Source organism: Mesoplodon densirostris, chromosome 9 (assembly GCF_025265405.1).
Source record: "Mesoplodon densirostris isolate mMesDen1 chromosome 9, mMesDen1 primary haplotype, whole genome shotgun sequence".
NCBI classification, from domain to species: domain Eukaryota; kingdom Metazoa; phylum Chordata; class Mammalia; order Artiodactyla; family Ziphiidae; genus Mesoplodon; species Mesoplodon densirostris.
This window is the reverse complement of record NC_082669.1, coordinates 67,019,327-67,040,485: the sequence shown is the minus strand read 5'-3', so window position 1 is coordinate 67,040,485 and position 21,159 is coordinate 67,019,327. Positions and strand designations below refer to the sequence as shown.

At 43.7% G+C, this 21,159-nt stretch overlaps 1 protein-coding gene across 1 annotated transcript in view; it reads right to left on the bottom strand.

Annotated features, from left to right (window-relative positions):
• WIPF3 (WAS/WASL interacting protein family member 3) overlaps positions 1-21,159 on the bottom strand; it is a 63,219-nt gene that overhangs the window by 25,745 nt on the left and 16,315 nt on the right. The window contains exons 4-8 of the mRNA XM_060107723.1: positions 17,710-17,829; positions 11,767-11,875; positions 3,675-3,895; positions 2,948-3,080; positions 697-828 (exon numbers count right to left, since the gene is read on the bottom strand). Of these exons, the coding sequence (XP_059963706.1) occupies positions 697-828; positions 2,948-3,080; positions 3,675-3,895; positions 11,767-11,875; positions 17,710-17,829 (715 nt within the window). The remainder of the gene's footprint in view (positions 1-696; positions 829-2,947; positions 3,081-3,674; positions 3,896-11,766; positions 11,876-17,709; positions 17,830-21,159) is intronic.

Below are 21,159 nucleotides of genomic sequence, written 5' to 3'. Positions count from 1 at the left end.
ATTAAAAAAAAAAAAGACTAAGCCTCAAGAGGCTTTACATACTCTGTCCTCTCCATCCTGCCATCACCATGAAGACAAACCTAAATAGTCTGCTAGATCCTGAGAGACCAGAGGGATCAGTCAGGCCAGTTGTCCCAGCAGGGGCACCAGAGACATAAGAAATATAGGATTAGCAAAGCCACTGACGCAACCTGTAGATGCTAGAGGGGGCCCAGCTGAGGCCACCCTAATTGCCAACCCACCGAGCTGTAAGCTAAATAAATGGTTATTCAAAGCCCCTCAGGTTTAGGGTTTGTTACACAGCAACACCTAACAGATGTAATGCTGGAGAACCATCACAACTCACCATTGCCAGCGAGCCCACAGTGATGTCACTAAGATCTTCTATTGTGATTTACATCCATACTTTGCAGTGTGGGCCACAATCTCACCCTTGCTAAAGACTCTACACTATGGCAACTCATTCTTCAGTGATTACAGTGGGATGATTTAAACAGGATGAGGATTTCAAAGATCCCTTAAAAACAATTCTGTGTTTCGGAAACTTCCAGTGCTCAGGCTTCCAAATATGTGATCTCCTACCATATAACTGTTCACTCTCAACATGTCACTTACTGGCAGGTGAGGATTGTCCTGTTGGTTCTACAAGGTAAGGAGATAAGGGTCACAGGGTAGCCAGTCTGAACTCTTTCTTACCTGCTGCATCCCTCTGGCCTGCTGGTCGTAACACTGGAAAGCCACCAGCAAACAGATCTCCCAGGGCTGGGGGCGTGCTCCCGCCTCGAGAGTTTGCAGGACCTCCTCCTTCTTTGTTGGTTCCTTTAGAACCTTTAGAGAGAAGAGGCGAGTAGATGTGGACCTGTGAGCAGAGCTGAGTGGCCAACTCTCACCCCGACTGTGGTCTAACACTGCCTGTGGCAGCCGTCCTGTTCTCCTACCACCAGTGTTACCCTTCTACCCAGTATCTTTCTCGAGAACCCCCTGCCTTGATACCCTATAGACTCATGTGCCCAGGCCTGTCTGCCACCCTCTCCAAGCTACCAAAGAACCATCAGTAGTGACCACTCTGAAAAGGGATTAAAAAAAAAAAGCATCCTTATACTGCCATTTAGTCAATGCCAATGGGGGAACTGGCAGTACCTTTCAAATTAGGAAACCCAGACACTGTATGTATAGAGCTGACCCCATTTTCACTTGACGGTTTTTGTGGGAGGACTAGACCAAGAAACCCCACAGATTTAATTCAGGCAATAATTTTAACTTCTTGTCCACAGAGCCTGGCCCAGGACTTGCAAGTAGGAAGTGAAGGTCTGCAGTGATTTTTGCTTTGGCATTTTCCTTCTCTGTCTCCCCAGCTCCCACTCCCCACGCCCCATGCTCTTCCCTGCACCGGTTCTTTTTCTATGGAAGAGAAAGCTCATGAGCCCCTGAGGAGAGGTGTCACTAATTCCAGCCTTCCAGATGTATGTGATTACCAACTACATAAAATGAGAAGACAGCTTACAAGAATTCCTGGCAGAAAATGTTCACAGCCTGATGCTAATAGGCACAGAGAAATCAGGGCACAGTGCCCACTGGTGGATGAATGTGGCCAGATTATTCCAAGTGTTAACATTATACATTACCTCTTCACTAGAATGATAAAGAAATGAGTGTTCCAATAAAATGGATTTATCTGTTAATTGGGCTTAACTAATTAGATAGTGGGTCTAGCCAGAAACTAATTTTTATTGTAATCAATGTTGAAAATATGTCTTAAAATAATTTGTCTATCCATGTGCATTAACATATAATTTCAGATATGAGATACAATTATATCTTAGGACTATCTTTGAGAATTACCATCAGGTATCATAGCAAAATATATGGAGACATAATAATACCTTACACTGAAAAATATTTCCACATATATTATTAAAGCCTTCAACAATCTTGACAAAAAAAGAGAGCAGGTATTATTATCTCCCCATTTTGCAGATGAGCTAACTGAGCCTCAGAGAGCTTCCCTGATTTTCCCAGTAGCAGAATCAGAACTCAACATGGTCATCTGACCCAGGCACAGGGCTCCTTTTACACCATCATACTCTAGAAGACATAGAAACATACAGTCATATGATCCTGTGAGAGAATTCAGCAGAAATATTTTTCCTTGTGAAAAACAAACTTTGCCAGGACATTTGTGTGCATTTGTTAATGTTGAGACTTGACTTTTTCTCTCATTCAATTTGAGGACTATGTTGACACAGGGTAAGTGATGTTTAAATGTTGTCTCACAGTGGATAAACACAAAGTGGTACATCCATACAATCAACTCTTATTCAACAATAAAAAGGAGTAAAGTACTGATACATTCTATAGCATGGATGAGCTTTGAAAACATTATGGGAAGTAAAAGGAGCCAGTCACAAAAGGCCACATATCATAAGATTCCATTTGTATGAAATATCCAGAATTGGCAAATCCATAGTGACAGAAAGTAGAGTTAGTGGTTGCCAGGGATTTGGGGAGATAGAGGGATTAGGGAGGGACTGCTAATACGTATGGGTTTCCTTTTTGGGTGGTGGAAATGTTCTGGAACTAGACAGGGGTGATGGATATATATGGATATATGGATAAATGCCACTGAATTGGACACTTTAAAATGGTTAAAATGGTGAGTTTTATATTATGTGTATTTTATCACAACTAAAAAATTATCTTACCATGAAGTTTTTTTTTAAGCATTTGAAAAGTGATGGTAGACATGCTATACACCCTCTGCAGACCTGGAAGGGTAGCTCTGATTCTCTTGCCCACGTGAATTGTACACTGAGCAGGTGTGAGATGGCCTGATGTGTGTCCTGGGTAGCATTTGTGGCTCCTGCCCTGAGCAAGCCAGGCATGTCTGGCTGAGCCTCACATGGCCTGCCCTTGGCTCTCAGCCACCCTGGCCCAGATGCTCACTTACTCTCGATTTGCGGGGCACTGCGGTCATTGATCTGCGTGACTTTTCGTAGGCGAGTTCCTTGCTGGATGTCAGCCAACAGTGCACTCCGACCTTTGGGATCTGCCTTTCTCAAGCTGGAAGCATCTGTACTTACCTGTAAAGGATTAAGAGGGATCTGATTATAATCACATATAACATTTGCAGACAAGCCGTATGTCCTATTCGAGGTAAGTTTCTCCTCCCATACTTTTCTGCCTTTCCTGTTTGCCCTCCCCTGCACCACTCCCAAGGCCCATCTCACCAATGCAGTTACCTATGGGTCTCGGGTCTTGAGGGAAACTTACCTCCTGCCTGGCTCACATCCCTCTCCTGGGGGACCTAGAACAGACTCTTGTGATCAAACTCCCGTAAGTCTTAAGGAGCCCTAATGCAAAGCCCCTCTTTCTCCTCCTAGGTGGGCCCCACCCACTTATCTGGGCTTCTGTCTGTGTGTTCCTGACTCCTGCTCCCAGGTTCTGAATAATTACGCTGCCTGGTGTTCCCAGGTCCCTACTGGACCAAATCCAGAAGAAAGAAGTACAGTACAGGGGACTGCAATGAAGGTTTAGTGACTGCCTTCTCTTCTGTGTCTGGGTGCGTTATGTTAATCCTCACAAAACCTTGTGAGTTTCAAGTGAGTTTGCCCTCATTTTACAGATGAGAAAACAGACTATGAAATCTCTTCAAGGTCACAGGGCTAGCTTCAAACCCAGATCTGCTCAATTCCAAAGGCCACGTGCTTTTTATTTTGAAGCATTACAGCGATCAAGGGCATGGTGCTGTGGTTAGCATAATTGTTCTCTAGACTGCTAAAATGCTTTGCAAATATGTTCACGAGAAGAACCTTTGTCCTATCTCTGCAAGTAGCACTGAGGTCCAGCTGTTTCACTTCCACTATAGCTTGTGCTGACACGGCAGGGTCTCCATGGGCTATTAGAACCAGGGAGCACCAGAAAGAACATACACTGGTTGGTGGCAAATGAGGGAAGGGTGTGGTCACACTGGAAGACACAGCCAGGAGGACCCTCTGCAGTTAGTAGTAGTATACCACGTGACCTGAGAGCTGATTAAACATTTCTCGAAGAAGCACTTTTTAGTACATGGGGAATACCATATCTTTGGTTTTCATCTTAAACATTTCCACTTCGGTGGTGTTTTCTGACCCCCAACATAAATAAGGCCACCCAGGGTTCTCTCTTAGGGCACTATATTCTTTTTTCCTCTGTAAGTTTTATCACAGTGTATATATTTATATTTATCTTTCCTTGTGGAAAATTTCCAGTTGTGGGTATGAGGTGAAGATTCACCACTCCCACAGGCTGGAAAGAGATCTTGTTCGTTTTGTTCACCAGTACATCTCCAGAGAGTAAAACTTGGCCCCAGATAGTCTCAAAAGCTATTTATTGGATGAATGAATGAGTGAATGAATGAATGAGTATGAATGAACTAGACCCAGGATACACTGGCCTTGCCCTCAAGGGCATATGCATCTACCAGGGAGACAGGACAAACGTGCAAGGAGTTAAGCCACCATACAACACAGCATATGACTGAGCGCCCATGTGAGTCTCACAGAGAGGAAGACCCTGAGAGTTCAGGCTGCAAGGAAGACAGGAGACCTTACTGAGATGGTCCTTGAAGGACAGATAGGATTTACAAGCTCTTTCTATAGCCATTTTCTCCATACGGCCATTTGTCAGAAAAGGACACACCAGGTTTGCCAACTAGACAGTCAGAGACTCTCCAGTGTCACAGACGGGAAATGAAGGCAATTGTGGTTTTAGCTAAAAGGTGCTGGGTCCACATTTTCACCGGCCGACTCTACTGCACTGGTGATGCATCTTACACAGGTTTTGTAGGGCATAAGCTTCAAAGTCAGTTTCTTGTTGCCTGGAAACATGCTTTTTGACCCCTTGAGAGGGGCTCACGGATGATGGTGAATAACAGCGCTATAAGCCAGGGGCCCCAACCCTAACGATATACGTTTTTTAGGAATGTATGTATGAATGCACATGTACAGAAGGGTATTTTCCACACAATATGATTTTTTAAATCTCTCTCTATAAACAATTAGCCAGTAAGTCATTTTAAACTGCAAAATTTTAAGATTTTTAAAGTTTCCTCTCATATTTACAAATAATTAGTAATAAGAATAAAGGGCCAACAGAAATATCATGACCCTAGCCAAGAGACTATGAAAATTTTTGTAAAAATGTGGCATTATAATCTCAGGCATGTATTACGGTCAGGGATTAGGGGGTGAAAGTGCTTTGTAATTTTCTTCCTAGTTACAAGAAAAACAACACAATGAATTGCATTCTTCTGTTTAAAGAAGCAACTGGAACCCTATCTCTAACAACCCCTGAGCAGGGGTGGCGGTGTTTGTCTCATCTACTTTAGATTTTTTAATTTATTACCAAAATGTACCCCCCACTCCCTGACCTCGTCCATCCCAAGCTTTTTAGGTAAGGGCTATGAAGAACATTGTGTATCCTTGGAATAATGATTGTAATTTGAGTTCCTACTTAGCACAAGCCTCAATACCTTCCTGACAATTCCACATGACAGACTTGTTGATAAATATCTTCCAAATCAGCAGGAGGATACGGCAAGTCCCATCATGTTTATGTTTTGCAGTTCAACTCGCTGGACTAAATTTAACATTCCTTCTTTGACTTCTCTGCTTTTTTTTTTTCCTGTGCCACTGTCTGCCCTGATGATTTTCCACCAGAGGGCTCTCCCTCTCCTGATATTAGTATGGGATACTTCAGCCCTCTCTTGTGAGGTAGGAAAGAGCAAATAACTTCATGGCTAAGGGGACTACAGCTTAATTGGTTTTGTACAAAAGGACATCTAAGGACATATTCATTTGCACATTGAAGACAATATTTACCGTGACAGTTGTTTCTACTCCATCTTCAATATTTATTAACAATTCATCCGTAATTTGCTTTCTTAAAAATCTAAAAGCCTAAGAAGTCTTGTTACTGTGGTTACAGTATACAGAAACAGGAAAGAGAAGATTTTCAAATATTCACTGGGTCTTTTATTCTATGTAAATCCTGATTATTGGCAACTTCACTAAAAATATAACCAAGAGAGACAGTCACTCCTGAACACTTTTCCCATGGCAAATATATCCACCAAACACGCCTCCCCGTCCCCCTACGTACAAAACAGAAAACTAAAACATCATTTCGAAGTTTGCTCCTGTTCTTTCTTAACATTGTTATCGAGTGTGACAATTTGTTGAGTTCCATACAAAGCTTTTGTTGACTCCGTTCTTCTAAAACAAGCTTCCAGTGGAATAGCCTGGATCCTAAAAAGAGGCAAAATAGTAGAACAGTAATGCAAATTAGCCCATCACCCTGCCAAATACAGGCTGAAAAACGGAAGTGAGCCAGGAATATTAGAAACAGTACTGACTGGGCCAAGGGTGATGAGGTGTGTGTCCTCCTGTCTTGATAAATTATAAAAGCTGTGGCATATCCATTTGTCGTTCCAACAAATGAGTTGATCAGGTTTCAGTATAGTTTGGGGGAGGGGGATGGCAGTCCAGCCCCAATGGAATGAAATGCATGTCCTCCTGCTATTTGTGACCCTGCCACCTTATGCCATTACTACAACTGTCTGATGGATCCTGGTTTCTGTGAGAAACCCTAATCAAAATCTAGGGGTTTGATCCAAATCTAGCAGGTTGTTTGTCTCAAAGATGATCTAAACCCTATCATTCCAGTACGATGCCAGCCTTGCAGTCTCCCAAAGGGACTTTCTCCAATGTGGCTGTTAAACCTCAAATTAGTACTCAGGTTTCCAGGTACACAGCCTGCTCATTAGTCCAGCCCTCAGCTTCCTCCAAACTTGGGGGCAGACGGGTATTAGTCACCAGGGTACTTGCATTTCTTTACTAAATCTGAATCCCAAGGACAGCCAGAACTGGCACTACCTTCCTCCGGCTGCTACCGTCTTTATGTAGGAGAAGAGAGAGCCTGAGATCCAAAAGAGAGACAGGAAATATTTTCAGAGAAAATGAACTTTCCCCTGTCAGGCCTGACACAATGTTCCCTGCACCCCAAATATGGACAAGTCAGGCTGTTCCAGAATGAGGCATTTTGAGATCTAACGGCTTCATTTCTCATTTTCAGACATCCAAATACCTTCTATCCTCCTTTTTTAAAGCCTGGCTTCTTAAACAACTGTCTACAGACCCAGGACTGTTACCTGGAGTACAGAGCCGCCTCACAGACTGCCACTTGCTTATCAGGAGGTAAAGCAGAGTTAGGACCCTTTCGTTGGGGCTGTAGCCTAGAGGAGCGTCTGGTCCTATTTTCTACACCCGTGAGGAAGTCCATCCCTCAGTGTCATCTCACCCACTGGCATCGCTTTGGTTACCATATGCTTGGGCAGCTACTGCCTTGCCCAAGGGCCTGGAGGCCAACTCAGACCCTTCCCTCTTGCTTGTTCTCAACAGCCACTCTATCACAAACTCCTGTTGATTTTTCCTGAGCGATTACTCTAGAATCTGGCTCCTTTTCTCCATCTCTGTGATGCTGCCTTAATGCAGGCCACCAGCACTTCTGGATTCCCTCACCTGGTCTTCCTGCCTCCTGTCTCATCCTCTTCCACACAGCCATCAGAGTGATCAGTATAAGGGAAATGTCACTTACCATGTCCCTCCCCTCCATAAAAATCTCTGCTGGTGCCCCACTGCCCTCAGGATCAAGTTCAAGTCTCATCATGTTGCACAAGGCCCTTAGTGACCAGCCCAGACCTTCCACTTCTTGAGCCTGCCAGGCTGGAGCTCACCTCTGGACCTTAGCTTGAGCTAATCTCTCTGCTCTTTTCACACTTGTCTCTTGGCTATTTTCCAGGAGGCCTCCTGATCCCGGAAGGCCAGATAAAGAGCCCTTTTTTTTCTCCTAGAACAACGTGCTTACCCTTAGTAGTGCCCCTGCCACCCGGATCAAGTGACTCTGCTCAAAACCTGCAATGGTTTTCCATTTCCCTTGGGATAAAAAAGTCAAAGTCCTCATTAATATCACCTGCTGGGCTTGACTGTCTTTCTGTATTCTACCCTGAGTTTACCTATAAATGCCAACCTTTTTCTACTCACACCAGTGTAATAAAGCAGTTCCACTGTATAGCAGCAATGCCTCCCTACCTACAGCTGTACTTCCAATCCTGTGCTCATGCTTCTGCCTCTTGTGGGAATACTCCTGCTGCCTCAGCCCTGCTGTACCTGCCCAAACTTTTTCTTCTCCTTTAAGCTCTACATCAAAAACAGTTTTCTGGGCTTCCCTGGTGGCGCAGTGGTTCAGAGTCCGCCTGCCGATGCAGGGGACACGGGTTCGTGCCCCGGTCTGGGAGGATCCCACATGCCGTGGAGCGGCTGGGCCCGTGAGCCATGGCCGCTGAGCCTGCGCATCCAGAGCCTGTGCCCCGCAAAGGGAGAAGCCACAACAGTGAGAGGCCCGCGTACCACAAAACAAACACAAACAAACAAACAAAAACCAGTTTTCTATACAAGATCTTTTTTTTAAAAAAACTTCTTCAACTAGGCTTTTCTTTCTTTCTTTTTTTTGGGGGGGGGAGGGGTACGCGGGCCTTTCACTGTTGTGGCCTCTCCCGTTGCTCCGGACGCGCAGGCTCAGCAGCCATGGCTCACAGGCCCAGCCGCTCCGCGGCATGTGGGATCCTCCCGGACCCGGGCACGAACCCGTGTCCCCCACATCGGCAGCCGGACTCCCAACCACTGCGCCACCAGGGAAGCCCCAACTAGCCTTTTCTTTATATGATCCACACACAGCCCCTCAAAAGCACATCATTTGTAATTCTCTATAGCACTGCTCATATCTTGCCAAATATTATAGCTTTTACATATTGCTTTTCCTCTTATTTTTTTTTTTTTTTTTTTTTTTTTTTTTTTTTTTTTTTTTTTTTTGCGGTAAGCGGGCCTCTCACTGTTGTGGCCTCTCCCGTTGCGGAGCACAGGCTCCGGACGCGCAGGCCCAGCGGCCATGGCTCATGGGCCCAGCCGCGCCGCGGCATGTGGGATCCTCCCGGACCGGGGCACGAACCCGCGTCCCCTGCATTGGCAGGCGGACTCTCAACCACTGCACCACCAGGGAAGCCCTTCCTCTTATTTTTGAGTGGCAACTCTTAGCATGCAAAAAATAAGCCATTCCTCTATTAGTACCAGCATATCCAGCTTTTTTAAAAAAACTGTGAGAAGTATTTTGTTGAAATGAAATCTATATAAACTTTAAGACCCTAGATTTTGGACATCTGTCTGCTGCAACAAAACATGCAGGTATGGGAAGAGAAGCCACTGCCTTTGAGGTTACGCCACAGCCCTGATTCTTCAAACTGTCTTCACACTTTTATCCTTCAGTCACTTTGTCCCAAGAAATGGGGATTCAGCACCATTCTCTCTTATTCGATAATGCCACCATTCCCAGGCTTTCAAGACTCAAATTTAAATGATAAGAAAGGCTGCTTTAAAAACCTATGTTGGACCTGGAAAGAACAACCTTGTAAACTCAAAAGAGAGCCCAGCATTGGTGGTCAAGGACCTGGCGCTAGGAACTGCTAAGAAATAATACATAGTTGGAACACTGTCTCAAAAACTGGTTGAGGTTTCATATCATATTTACTTTAGACAAAAAGTACTATCAAAAAGAATATGCGGGCCTCCCTGGTGGCGCAGTGGTTGAGAGTCCGCCTGCCGATGCAGGGGACACGGGTTCGTGCCCCGGTCTGGGAGGATCCCACATGCCGCGGAGCGGCTGGGCCCGTGAGCCATGGCCGCTGAGCCTGCGCATCCGGAGCCTGTGCTCCGCAGCGGGAGAGGCCACAACAGTGAGAGGCCCGCCTACCGCAAAAAAAAAAAAAAAAAAAAAAAAAAGAATCTGCTCCCATCCCAGCAGATTAATTCGCAAACTAGTGAGATAAGCCTACTGTCGTCAGTTCCAGCTCATCACTCCCAGCGTTACCATTTCTGTCAAAGGCTTTCTCCCATTCATCGAAGCTTGAAACCTGTGACTCCTTCCTCTCCTTCATTTGAAAGAATCAACTTTCACTGAGATCTGGTTCTTTCTCTTTACTATGCACACAAAGGTGACTTTGGAGTCTGGGTAAGGAAGCTGCAACACGCAAAGGGGGACAGCAACAGCAATAACACAAAGAAATGGGCAGGCGTTTGTGTGTGCCCGGCGCTGTCCCCAGTAGTTCACGTGTATTAAGTCATTTAAAGGGCACTTGGACAATCTCATGATGTAGGTACTAGTTATGAGTATCATCTCCAGTTTACAGATGAGGCACAGAGGGGAAGCAGGCTATCTATCTCTAGTAAGTGGAGAGCTGAGAGGTGAGCCCAGGCAAGTCAGGCTCTCTTAACCGCCATACTAACCCCTTAGTAATGACATCACCCAGGAAAATAGTGAAGGTTGAACACCCAGAAAATACATGGCAAGCCTGCAGCTGGGTAGGGGGAGTGGCCCGACTGCCATCTGGCCCAGGACCATGGCAGATGTTGCTTCCTATGGAGTGTGACAGCCAGAGTAGGAAGGAAGGGGCAGGGAAGGGCATCAGAAGCAAAAGAAGGGCAGAGAGAGAGAGAGGGAGAGGGAGAAGGAGGGAGGGAGAGAGGGAGAGAGGGAGGGAGAGAGAGAGAGAGAGAGAGAGAGAGAGAGAGAGAGAGAGAGAGAGGGAGGGAGGGAGGGAGGGAGAGAGAGGCTGGGGCCCAAGGAGCTAAGTGCTAGGCCTTTGCCAGGGCCAGAAAGGACAGCCAAGGCTGAATGATGGACTCTGAGAACAGTCTGATTACCGCATTAAACGTGAGCCAGCAGCTGTCTTGGCAGGGGGGAGGGCTGAGAACACTTAAAATGGAAACTGCTTAGAGTAACCCTATGCTGTGAGGCTGATGCCCTTAACTGTAAATAGCCTGTATCTGAAACTCCCTCTTCAGGTAACACAGAAGCTTGCGTGGGCCAACCCTGTTGGTCCACCTAGGTCCCCTACTCTCCTTTCACACCTCCCGGCTGGCTGCAGGGAAAAATGCAGGGTTTTCAGCATATGGCCTCCCTTGGTTGACTCTGAAATAAAGATTATGAGCACTGCTCAAATATGAAAGGAGACAAAGGTAACAAAAATAATCAAAAGACGGGAAATTCCAAAATTTCTAGAAAGTTCAAGATGTTTCCAAAGTATTTCACCTATTACAGATGATAATGTAAATGTATCTAGACTTTCTTTTCTCACCGTCACTTTACTGGGTCCTTTGGATGGAGAATCTAACAGAAGCCTCTGGTTCTGGACTTGGATTGGACCCTAGAGAAACAATGACTTACAGCTTAGCTCAAGGACAGCACTGAAAGGGTCTCACTGCTGGATCCGATGATATTCTCATCCATTACAGAACCTGCTTCCAAACCCCTCTAGGTCAGGCCCCTAGGTCGACAGACCTAGTCCGCTTGGCGTATGTGCTCTATAATTCCGTCATCACCCTTGTATCTCACTCTAGTTCTGGGCCCCACTGATGAAGAGTGGCAGGCCCTTCCTTCTCTATTTAGCACCCAAGGAGTCCTTCTCTGGCCTGCAGGTGATCCCCTACACCCTGCCTGATGTCTCTGTGGTCCACGCTCCTGACATCGTTTGTTCTTCCCTGGCCACTTCTTTGGGTGCTGTTGGGCTGCCAAAAGTCTATTTGCTGGCTAGCTGTTAAGAAGGCAGTATGATATAGTGGAAAGAGCTAGGCTCAAGGGTCAGTTCTACAATTTACTATTCTGATCTGGCTGAGTTACCGCTTACAGAAGCATCTGGGTCCAGTTTGTCATGGGCCAAGCAGTCTTGATAGAGTGAGTCACCCATGGAGGGGCCCATCAGCCTTCTATCAGTGGGAGACAGACGTTTCTGCAGTTAAAAATGAGGGTTCCAGAGTCTCCTCATCTTGGATGGGATCCTGGATCCACCATTTATTAGTCGCATAACTTAGGCAAGTTACCTTACCTCTACAGGACTCAACTTTTAGAGACAAAACAAGAAGCACTTAATTATGGTTACATAACAGAAGGCAAATGTTATTATCCTTAACTATGAAGAAGTTGCTAGAATCAAGTTACATATAAAAAGAATAATAGGGCCTCCCTGGTGGCGCAGTGGTTGAGAGTCCGCCTGCCGATGCAGGGGATACGGGTTCGTGCCCCGGTCTGGGAGGATCCCATATGCTGCGGAGCGGCTGGGCCCGTGAGCCATGGCCGCTGAGCCTGCGCGTCCGGAGCCTGTGCTCCGCAACGGGAGAGGCCACAACAGTGAGAGGCCCGCTTACGGCAAAAAAAAAAAAAAAAAAAAAAAAAAAAAAAAAAAGAATAATAAACTACAACTATGTGGTGTTTAGTCTGAGAACGCAAGGCTGGTTCAACATAGAAAAATCCATCAATAAAGTCCACCATATTAACAGTCTAAAGAAGAAAAATCACATGATCATCACATACATTGAAGCAGAAAAAACATTTGAAAAAATTCAACATCCATGCATGACAAAAACTCTCATCAAAGCAGGAATGAAAGGGAACTTTATCAACTAGATAAAGGGCATCAACAAAAAAACTATAGCTAACATTGTAGTTAATGATGAAATATTTTCCCTCTAACATCAGGACCAAGCAAGGATACTCCCTCTCATCACTCTTATGCAGCATCATAAATGGAAGTCCTAGTGAGTACAATAAGGTAAAGCAAAGAAATAAATGGCATACAGATTGGAAAGGAAGAAATAAAATTGTCCCTATTCATAGGCAACATGATTTTCTATGTAGAAAATTTCAATACACAAAAAGTGAAAGTCAGTTTAGCAAGGTTATTGGATACAAAGTCAACACACAAAAATTAATCATATTTTTATACACTACTCATAAACAACTGGAAACAGGCATTAAAAAAAAAAAAAAAACATGAGGGCTTCCCTGGTGGCGCAGTGGTTGAGAGTCCACCTGCCGATGCAGGGGACACGGGTTCGTGCCCCGGTCCGGGAAGATCCCACATGCCGCGGAGCAGCTGGGCCCGTGAGCCCGTGGCCGCTGAGCCTGCGCGTCCGGAGCCTGTGTGCCGCAACAGGAGAGGCCACAACAGTGAGAGGCCCACGTACCACACACACACAAAAACATGGTACCTTAAAATAGGTCCAAGTGCAAATGAAATACTTAGGCATAAATCAAACAAAATATGCATAAGATGTGGATTCTAAATACCACTAAAATGCTGATGAAATAAAGAAGAGCTAAATAAATGAAGAGATATACTGTGTTCATGAATTGGAAGACTCTGCATAGTAAAGACCCAGAGACTTATAGATATTTACAGACACATAGATTTTTAGTTCAATTCTCCAATGCCAATTAAAATCTCAATAAGATTTTAAAATAGATACAGACATGCTGATTCTAAAATTTATATAGAAAGGGAAAGGAACTAAACAGCCAAAGCAATTTTGCCAAAGTGAAAGTTGGAGGACTCACCATTATCTGATTTTTAGACTTACTACAGGCACAGCAGTCAAGGTGGCATGGTACTTGCAAACGATTAGATCCATAGATCAATGGAACAGCATAGAGAATTCAGAAATAGATCCACACAATGGTGGTCAACTGATTTTTGACAAAGGTGCAAAGGCAATTTAATAGAGAAAGGCTAGTCTTTTCAACAAATGATGTTGGAACAATTGGACATCTATATGCAAAGAAATGAAATTAAACCTAAGCCGCATACCTTATACTTAAATTAATTCAAAATGGATCATAGATCTAAATGTAAAATGTCAAACTATAACATTTTTAGAAGAAAACAGAGAAACCTTTGTGGCCTGGAGTTTGGTAAAGAGTTCTTAGGCAAGACACCAAAAGCACAACCTATAAAAGAAAAAATTACTAAATTGGACTTTATCAAAAATTTTAAACTTTTGTTTTGGGAAAGATACTACTAAGAGAATGAAAATACAAGCTACAGATTGAGAGAAAATATTTTCAAATTGCAGATGCAACAAAGGATTTGCGTCCAAATGTATAAAGAACTGCCAAAATTCAACAGTAAGAAAAAAACACCCTAGTTAAAAAACTTAGGTGTTTTACCAAAGAGTATATATAGAAAACAAATAAAAAGATGTTCAATATCGTTAGCCATTAGGGGAATTTAAACCATGATGAGATATCACCTCACACCTATTAGAATGGCTAAATAGAGCAAAGCAAAACAAAACAAAAACCTGCCAGTACTATGTGCTGGTGAGAATGAAGAACAATTGGAACTCTCATACATTGTTGATGGGATTGTGCAATGGTACAGCCACTCTAGCAAACAGTTTGGCAGTTTCATATGAAGTTAAACATACACTTAACATATGACCCAGTAATCTCATTCCCAGGTATTTACCCTAGATAAACAAAGACATATGTTCACACAAAAACTTGTACCTGAAGGTTTATATCAGCTTTATTCACAATCTCCAAGAGCAGAAAACAACCCACATGTCCTTCAGTGAGTGAATGGATTAAACGTATAAAATCCTACCCAGCAATGGAATAAAAATAAGAAAACAGGGCTTCCCTGGTGGCACAGTGGTTGAGAGTCCGCCTGCCGATGCAGGGGACACGGGTTCGTGCCCCAGTCCGGGAAGATCCCACATGCCGCGGAGCGGCTGGGCCCATGAGCCACAACTACTGAGCCTGTGCTCTAGAGCCCACAAGCCACAATTACTGAGCCTACGTGCCACAACTACTGAAGCCCACGCACCTAGAGCCTGTGCTCTGCAACAAGAGAAGCCACTGCAATGAGAAGCCAGCGCACTGCAACAAAGAGGAGCCCCCGCTCGCCGCAACTAGAGAAAGCCCGCTTGCAGCAACAAAGACCCAACGCAGCCAAAAATAAATAAAGAAAAAATAAATTAAAAAAGAAAAAAAAGGAATAACACTTGATATACACAACATGGATGACTCTCAAGTGAAGAAGTTAGGCTCGTATAATTGCATACCATATGCTTATATTTCAAAGACATTCTGGAAAAGGCAAAACTATAGTGACAAAGAACAGATCAGTGTCTGCCAGGGGTAAAGGATGAGGAGGGTGTGACTACAAAGGGGTAGCACTGGGGAGTTTTTGGGTGATGGAACCACACTGTATCCTGACTGTGGTGGTGGTTACACAAATCTCTATGTGTGTTATACGTAATTCACAGGGATGTTACCGTTCCCTGAAAAAGTCAATCTTACTATATGCTAATTAAAAAAATAAAAACAAAATAAAAAATACAGCTGAGAAAATTTGGCAAGTGGAAGGCAGAAAAGAGATGGAGCAAATAGTATGGGCACCAATGACCGCATTTCACAAAACAGAGGGCCCAAACATAATGTCAAATGCTGACCCCAAACAACAGGAGTTCAAAGTGTATTCTTTGAAGTTACACAGTGTGATGGTAAATTTTGTGTGTCAGCTTACTGGGCTAAGGGATTCCTAGATAGCTGGTAAAACATTATTAGAACTACCATATGACCCAGCAATTCCACTCCTGGGTATATATCTGAAAAAAACAAAAACATTAATTCAAAAAGATACATGCACCCCAACATTCGTAGCAGCATTATTTATAATTGCCAAGATATGGAAGCAATCTAAGTGTCCATCAACAGATGAATGGATAAAGAAGATGTGAGATATATATACATGTGTATACACACACACACACACACACACACACACACACACACACTGGAATACTACTCAGCCATAAAAAAGAACGAAATTTTACCATTTGCAGCAACATGGATGGACCTGCAGTGCATTATGCTAAGTGAAATAAGTCAGACAAAGATAAATACTGTATAATATCACTTGTATGTGGAATCTAAAAACTACAACAAACTAGTGAATATAATGTAAAAGAAGCGGACTCCCAGATATACAGAACAAGTTAGTGGTTACCAGTGGGGAGGGAGGGGAGGGGCAGGAGAGTGGGAGGTACAAACTATTGGGTGTAAGACAGGCTCAAGGATGTATTGTACAACATGAGAAATACAGCCAATATTCTGTAATAACTGTAAATGGAAAGTAACCTTTAAAAGTTGTATTAAAATCTTTTTTTTAATTTACAATTTTGAAAAAAATTATGTGGAAATGTAAAGAGCCAAATACACCTCCCCAAAAATGAAAAAACAGTAAACAATCAATATCTAACATAAATAAGTAAACAAATAACAGAGAAAGTAGTATAAAATACTATGTAATGTGTCAAAAGAAAGAAGGCAGGATTAAGACTATATGGTTCTTTCACCTTTCTCTCTGCCTTTTTCCCTATGTATTTTATTATTATTATTTTTTTTGCGGTATGCGGGCCTCTCACTGTTGTGGTCTCTCCTGTTGCGGAGCACAGGCTCCGGACGCGCAGGCTCAGTGGCCATGGCTCACGGGCCTAGCCGCTCTGCGGCATGTGGAATCTTCCCGGACCAGGGCACGAACCCGTGTCCCCTGCATCGGCAGGCGGACTCTCAACCACTGCACCACCAGGGAAGCCCTCGCTCCCTTCTTAACTATCTTTTCCCTCTGCTCAACCTCTTAGGAACAATGCAAATTCTTCCCCTTGCTTCGTGTGGTGCCGTTTAGTCATTCTTGTTATTGCTTCATTCCTGCCCTCAAGTTCCACGCCCCGTCCCACCTCTTCATAGTTTATAAAGATATGTTCCCAAACACAGGTCCCTCCTTAAGAAGGATTCCGGTGCCAGTTGCTGAGATATGTTTCACATCTTGATGTGCATCTGTCCTCCCCAAGTAAGTTCCTTGAGGCAGAAATTATGTCTTAACCTTTCCAGTGCTCAGCCCAATGCCTTATATATAATAAACACTGCCCAAAATTCACTAAAGTAAAATTAGTTATTGAATGTGAAAATACACAGTGAATTTAAAATAAAACAAGTATTTTTGTCATGAGAATCACAGGAGGGGCTGCCGGAGCACCAAAGTGTGACTCATACAACATACTCTTAATAATGACACTCCTTGTATATTTTTATTTTTTTTATTTTTTATTTTTTTTTGCGGTATGCGGGCCTCTCACTGTTGTGGCCTCCCCCGTTGCGGAGCACAGGCTCCGGACGCGCAGGCTCCGGACGCGCAGGCTCAGCGGCCATGGCTCACGGGCCCGGCCGCTCCGCGGCATATGGGATCCTCCCAGACCGGGGCACGAACCCGTATCCCCTGCATCGGCAGGCGGACTCTCAACCACTTGCGCCACCAGGGAGGCCCTCCTTGTATATTTTTAATAAAATGGGGCCACCTCAAGCCCTCCCTTAAAAATACAGTAGCATCTGTTTCACTGAATGCCAGCAATTCTAGAGGAGAGCAGAAATAGATAGAAGGTCACGACAGCTGCAATGAATCAAGATGAAATGTAGGCTTTCATTGTTCTTAAGAATCGTGGAAAACATCTTTATGACAATTATGACAGGGAAAGAATTTTGCTTAAATGGAACAGACCTATCATCTGAGGAAGTGAATTATAACAGAATAAGCGGGGCTCTATTTTTAGTTCATTTCACTCAACTGAGTTTTTTGTTTTACATCTCCTAAAATTAGGCCTGCTGACTGAGGCTCTATGCCGTCGGAGTGGCGCAACCATTGCTTCTGCAAACTGAGATATCTCCCCGTCTACTGTCCTTCCTGTGCACTGATGGAATGGCATCTCAGTGAAGTCAACCCCTCACCCCAAGGAAGGGGCTCCAGTCCTGTTTGGGGAAAGGCTGTTTAAAGACCACCCGGCTACTGGTACCAGTGATGGCAGCCATTCTTCTTCCAGGCTGAAGTCTGTTCAGATGATGAAGCATCTAGAAGTCACAAGACTCTTTAAGGAACAGAATATCAATGAAGTCAACAAAAACTAACTGCCTTTGATGTGCCAGCTACTACTCTGATCTCTAAGACATTTAATTCCATCTTAAGAACCAATAATACTTGATATTATTGGCAGAAAATATGACTACCTTACATGAATGTAAGACAGTAAAAAACAAACACATAAACTACGTTTTTAAAATTCCACTCATCTTTGGTACTTATTCTGTTCATTTTGAGTAACAACACTGTCAAAGGGATGGTTTTCAAGATAAAGAACATTGGACGAAACACAGAATTTAAATCTTGATGAAAAATCCGCTGTTGATAGTGGGGGAGGCTGAGTGTCTGGGGGGCAGGAGGGACGAGGGAATTCTCTGTATTATAATAATAATTCTCTGTATTTTCTGAGAACCTAAGACTGCTTAAAAAATAGTCTATTAAATTACTCAGCCATAAAAAGAAACGAAACTGAGTCATTTGTAGTGAGGTGGATGGGCCTGGAGTTTGTCATACAGAGTGAAGTAAGTCAGAAAGAGGAAAACAAATACCATACGCTAACGCATGTATATGGAATCTAAAAAAAAAAAAACTGGTTCTGAAGAACCTAGGGGCAGGACAGGAATAAAGATGCAGATGTAGAGGATGGACTTGAGGACATGGGGAGGGGGAAGTGTAAGATGGGATGAAATGAGAAAGTGGCATGGACATATAGCAGATGCCTGTACAGAACTTTTTGATTTGTTTGGTTAACCAATGAATTAAATACCTGATAAACCAGGAAAAAAAATCTGTAGAAGCCAAGTACTGTGGAAAGGGTTTAGGAAACATTTGCAGAAGCAGAATTTTAAAAGATACACATTACTTTGTATTCATATCTTTTCATGTGTTTTATCTGAAGGTAGACACCACCAGGCTCCACTGATTTGGGAATCTCGCAGCCTAGCACAATGATTTGAAAAAAATACCCCAGACATTAGAGTAACATGCCTACTGACTGGTGGATTTTAAGATTTACTAATGAAACGTAACTAAAGTAAAAAAAAAAAAAAAAAAAAGTATTTCTCAAACTTCTTATACTGCCCACAAGGTTTTTACATGATATGAATCCCACCCCATCTACCTTCTGTCCAAGGGTGTGATCCCATTTTCTATTAAGAGCCAGCAGGGCTTACCCTGGGTCTACCCATCCACTCCAGCCATAACTGAGCCCCATTATTCCAGCAAGAATCAATAACAACAAGGTCCCAAGAAGGGATTCAACAGCTGCTGTGCGGCCTGCAAGCAGAGCGATTTGCTTTTGATGGCTGAAAGACCAACCTATAATGGATGCTAAAACCATCTAAGGTGGCAAGGATTAGACACAGTTCTCCCTATAAACTTCTAGAAATAGAAGTTATCTCTTCATTGATTCTGAAATGCATTACTTGTGCAGCACACTCAGCAGTTTATGTCATTAGGAGCAAAGGCCTTTAAACAAGGTCTTAGAGACAGAAGGTCCCTGCTAATCGGAGATTCTGCATTTTCTAAATAGTAGACAAAATAAGACAAAACAGAACAAGTAAGAACAGAACAGAAAAAAAAAGTGGAAAACCTTGGGGGAAAGGATGTGCATACACAGCAGGGAGTGAAGATGCAAGATGCAGATTCTGTGGGGAGTCCTCTGGGGACAACTGACTCTGGAACTAGATTTGCCCCAAGTGACCTTTCCTCCCAGTGTGGTGGAGCAACAGAGAGGACACAGGAGGGGTGTCACTGATCCGAGGGCGCCGGTGAGCAGTTTCTGCCCCTGCCTACTAATACAGGCCTTGTATATTTGTTTGCTAGGGCTGCCATAAGAAAGAACCACAGCCTGGGTGGCTTAAACAACAGAAATTTATTTTCTCACAGTCCTGGAGGCTAGAAGTCCAAGATCCGGGGGTCGGTAGGGTTGGTTTCTTCTGAGGCCTCTCTCCTTGGCTTGCAGATGAGCATCTCCTCCCTGCGTCTTCACAAGGTCTTCCCCATGTGTGTGTCTGTGTCCTAATCTCTTCTTATAAAGACATCGGTCATACTGGATTAAGGCCTACCCTAATCACCTTATTTAACCTTACTTCCTCTTTAAAGACCTATCAGTCACATATGAGTTTGGACGGGGACACAATTCAGCCCATAACATGTTGGGTCCATGACATGGTGTCAAGGCTGTATAACCATCATCCACTTCCCACTACTGGGTGCCTCTGACATTTACCGAAAAGAACTTGGTAACTGTGAACAAGCAACACAGCTTAGTTGCTTGTTCTACTTCAGGGTCCTCTTAATGCCTCAGTGGGTCTGAGATCCTTGTTTGTAAGACAGGACACCGAATTTGTCCCTGACTCATTATAACAGTGTGTCAAGGTCAAACGGATGTTAAAATTAGCCCACTTGTTGTCACATAGCATTATCCATAATGAAACATTAATACTGATAATTGCTGGCACACGTTAATACTGCACAGCGGAATGCCACACTCCATAGTTTAGCTTCCAATTTCATCTCACTGAGGATTAAAGAACTGAGTCCCAAGTGACCTTTTAGTCACTTGGGGCTCAGTTCTTTAATCTGATTAAAGATTAATCAGATTAATTAAGATTAATTAATCTTGGTTTTAGTCTCCGTGGGTATGTTTATTCCTAGGGATTTTTTTTTTTTTTTTTTTTTTGCAGTATGCGGGCCTCTCACTGTTGTGGTCTCTCCCATTGCGGAGCACAGGCTCCAGACGCGCAGGCTCAGCGGCCATGGCTCACGGGCCCAGCCACTCCGCGGCATGTGGGATCTTCCCGGACCGGGGCACGAACCCATGTCCCCTGCATCAGCAGGCGGACTCCCAACCACTGCACCACCAGGGAAGCCCTATTCTTAGGGATTTTATGCACTTTGTTGCAATGTTCAAAGGGAGTGTTTCCTTAGACTCTCTGTCAAATTTTTCATCGTTAGTGAACAGGAACCCTAGAGATTATTGTGCATTCATTATGTATCGTGCTTCTTCACAAAGTTCATTGCTTAGCTCTCATAGATTTTGGACAGCCTCTTTTGCATTCTCTAAGTATACTATCATGTCATCTGCAAAACATGAGAATTTTAATTCTTCCTTTCCGATATGGACTATTTTCATTTCTTTTTTTTCCTCTGGTTGCTGAGGCTAAAAGTTCCAAACCTGTGTTGAATAATTGTGATGAGATTCAGCAGTCTTGTCTTGTTCGTGTTCTTAGAGGAAATGGTTTCAATTTTTCACCCTTGAGGACGATGTTCACTATGGGTTTGTCATACATGACCTTTAATATGTTGAGTAGGTTCCC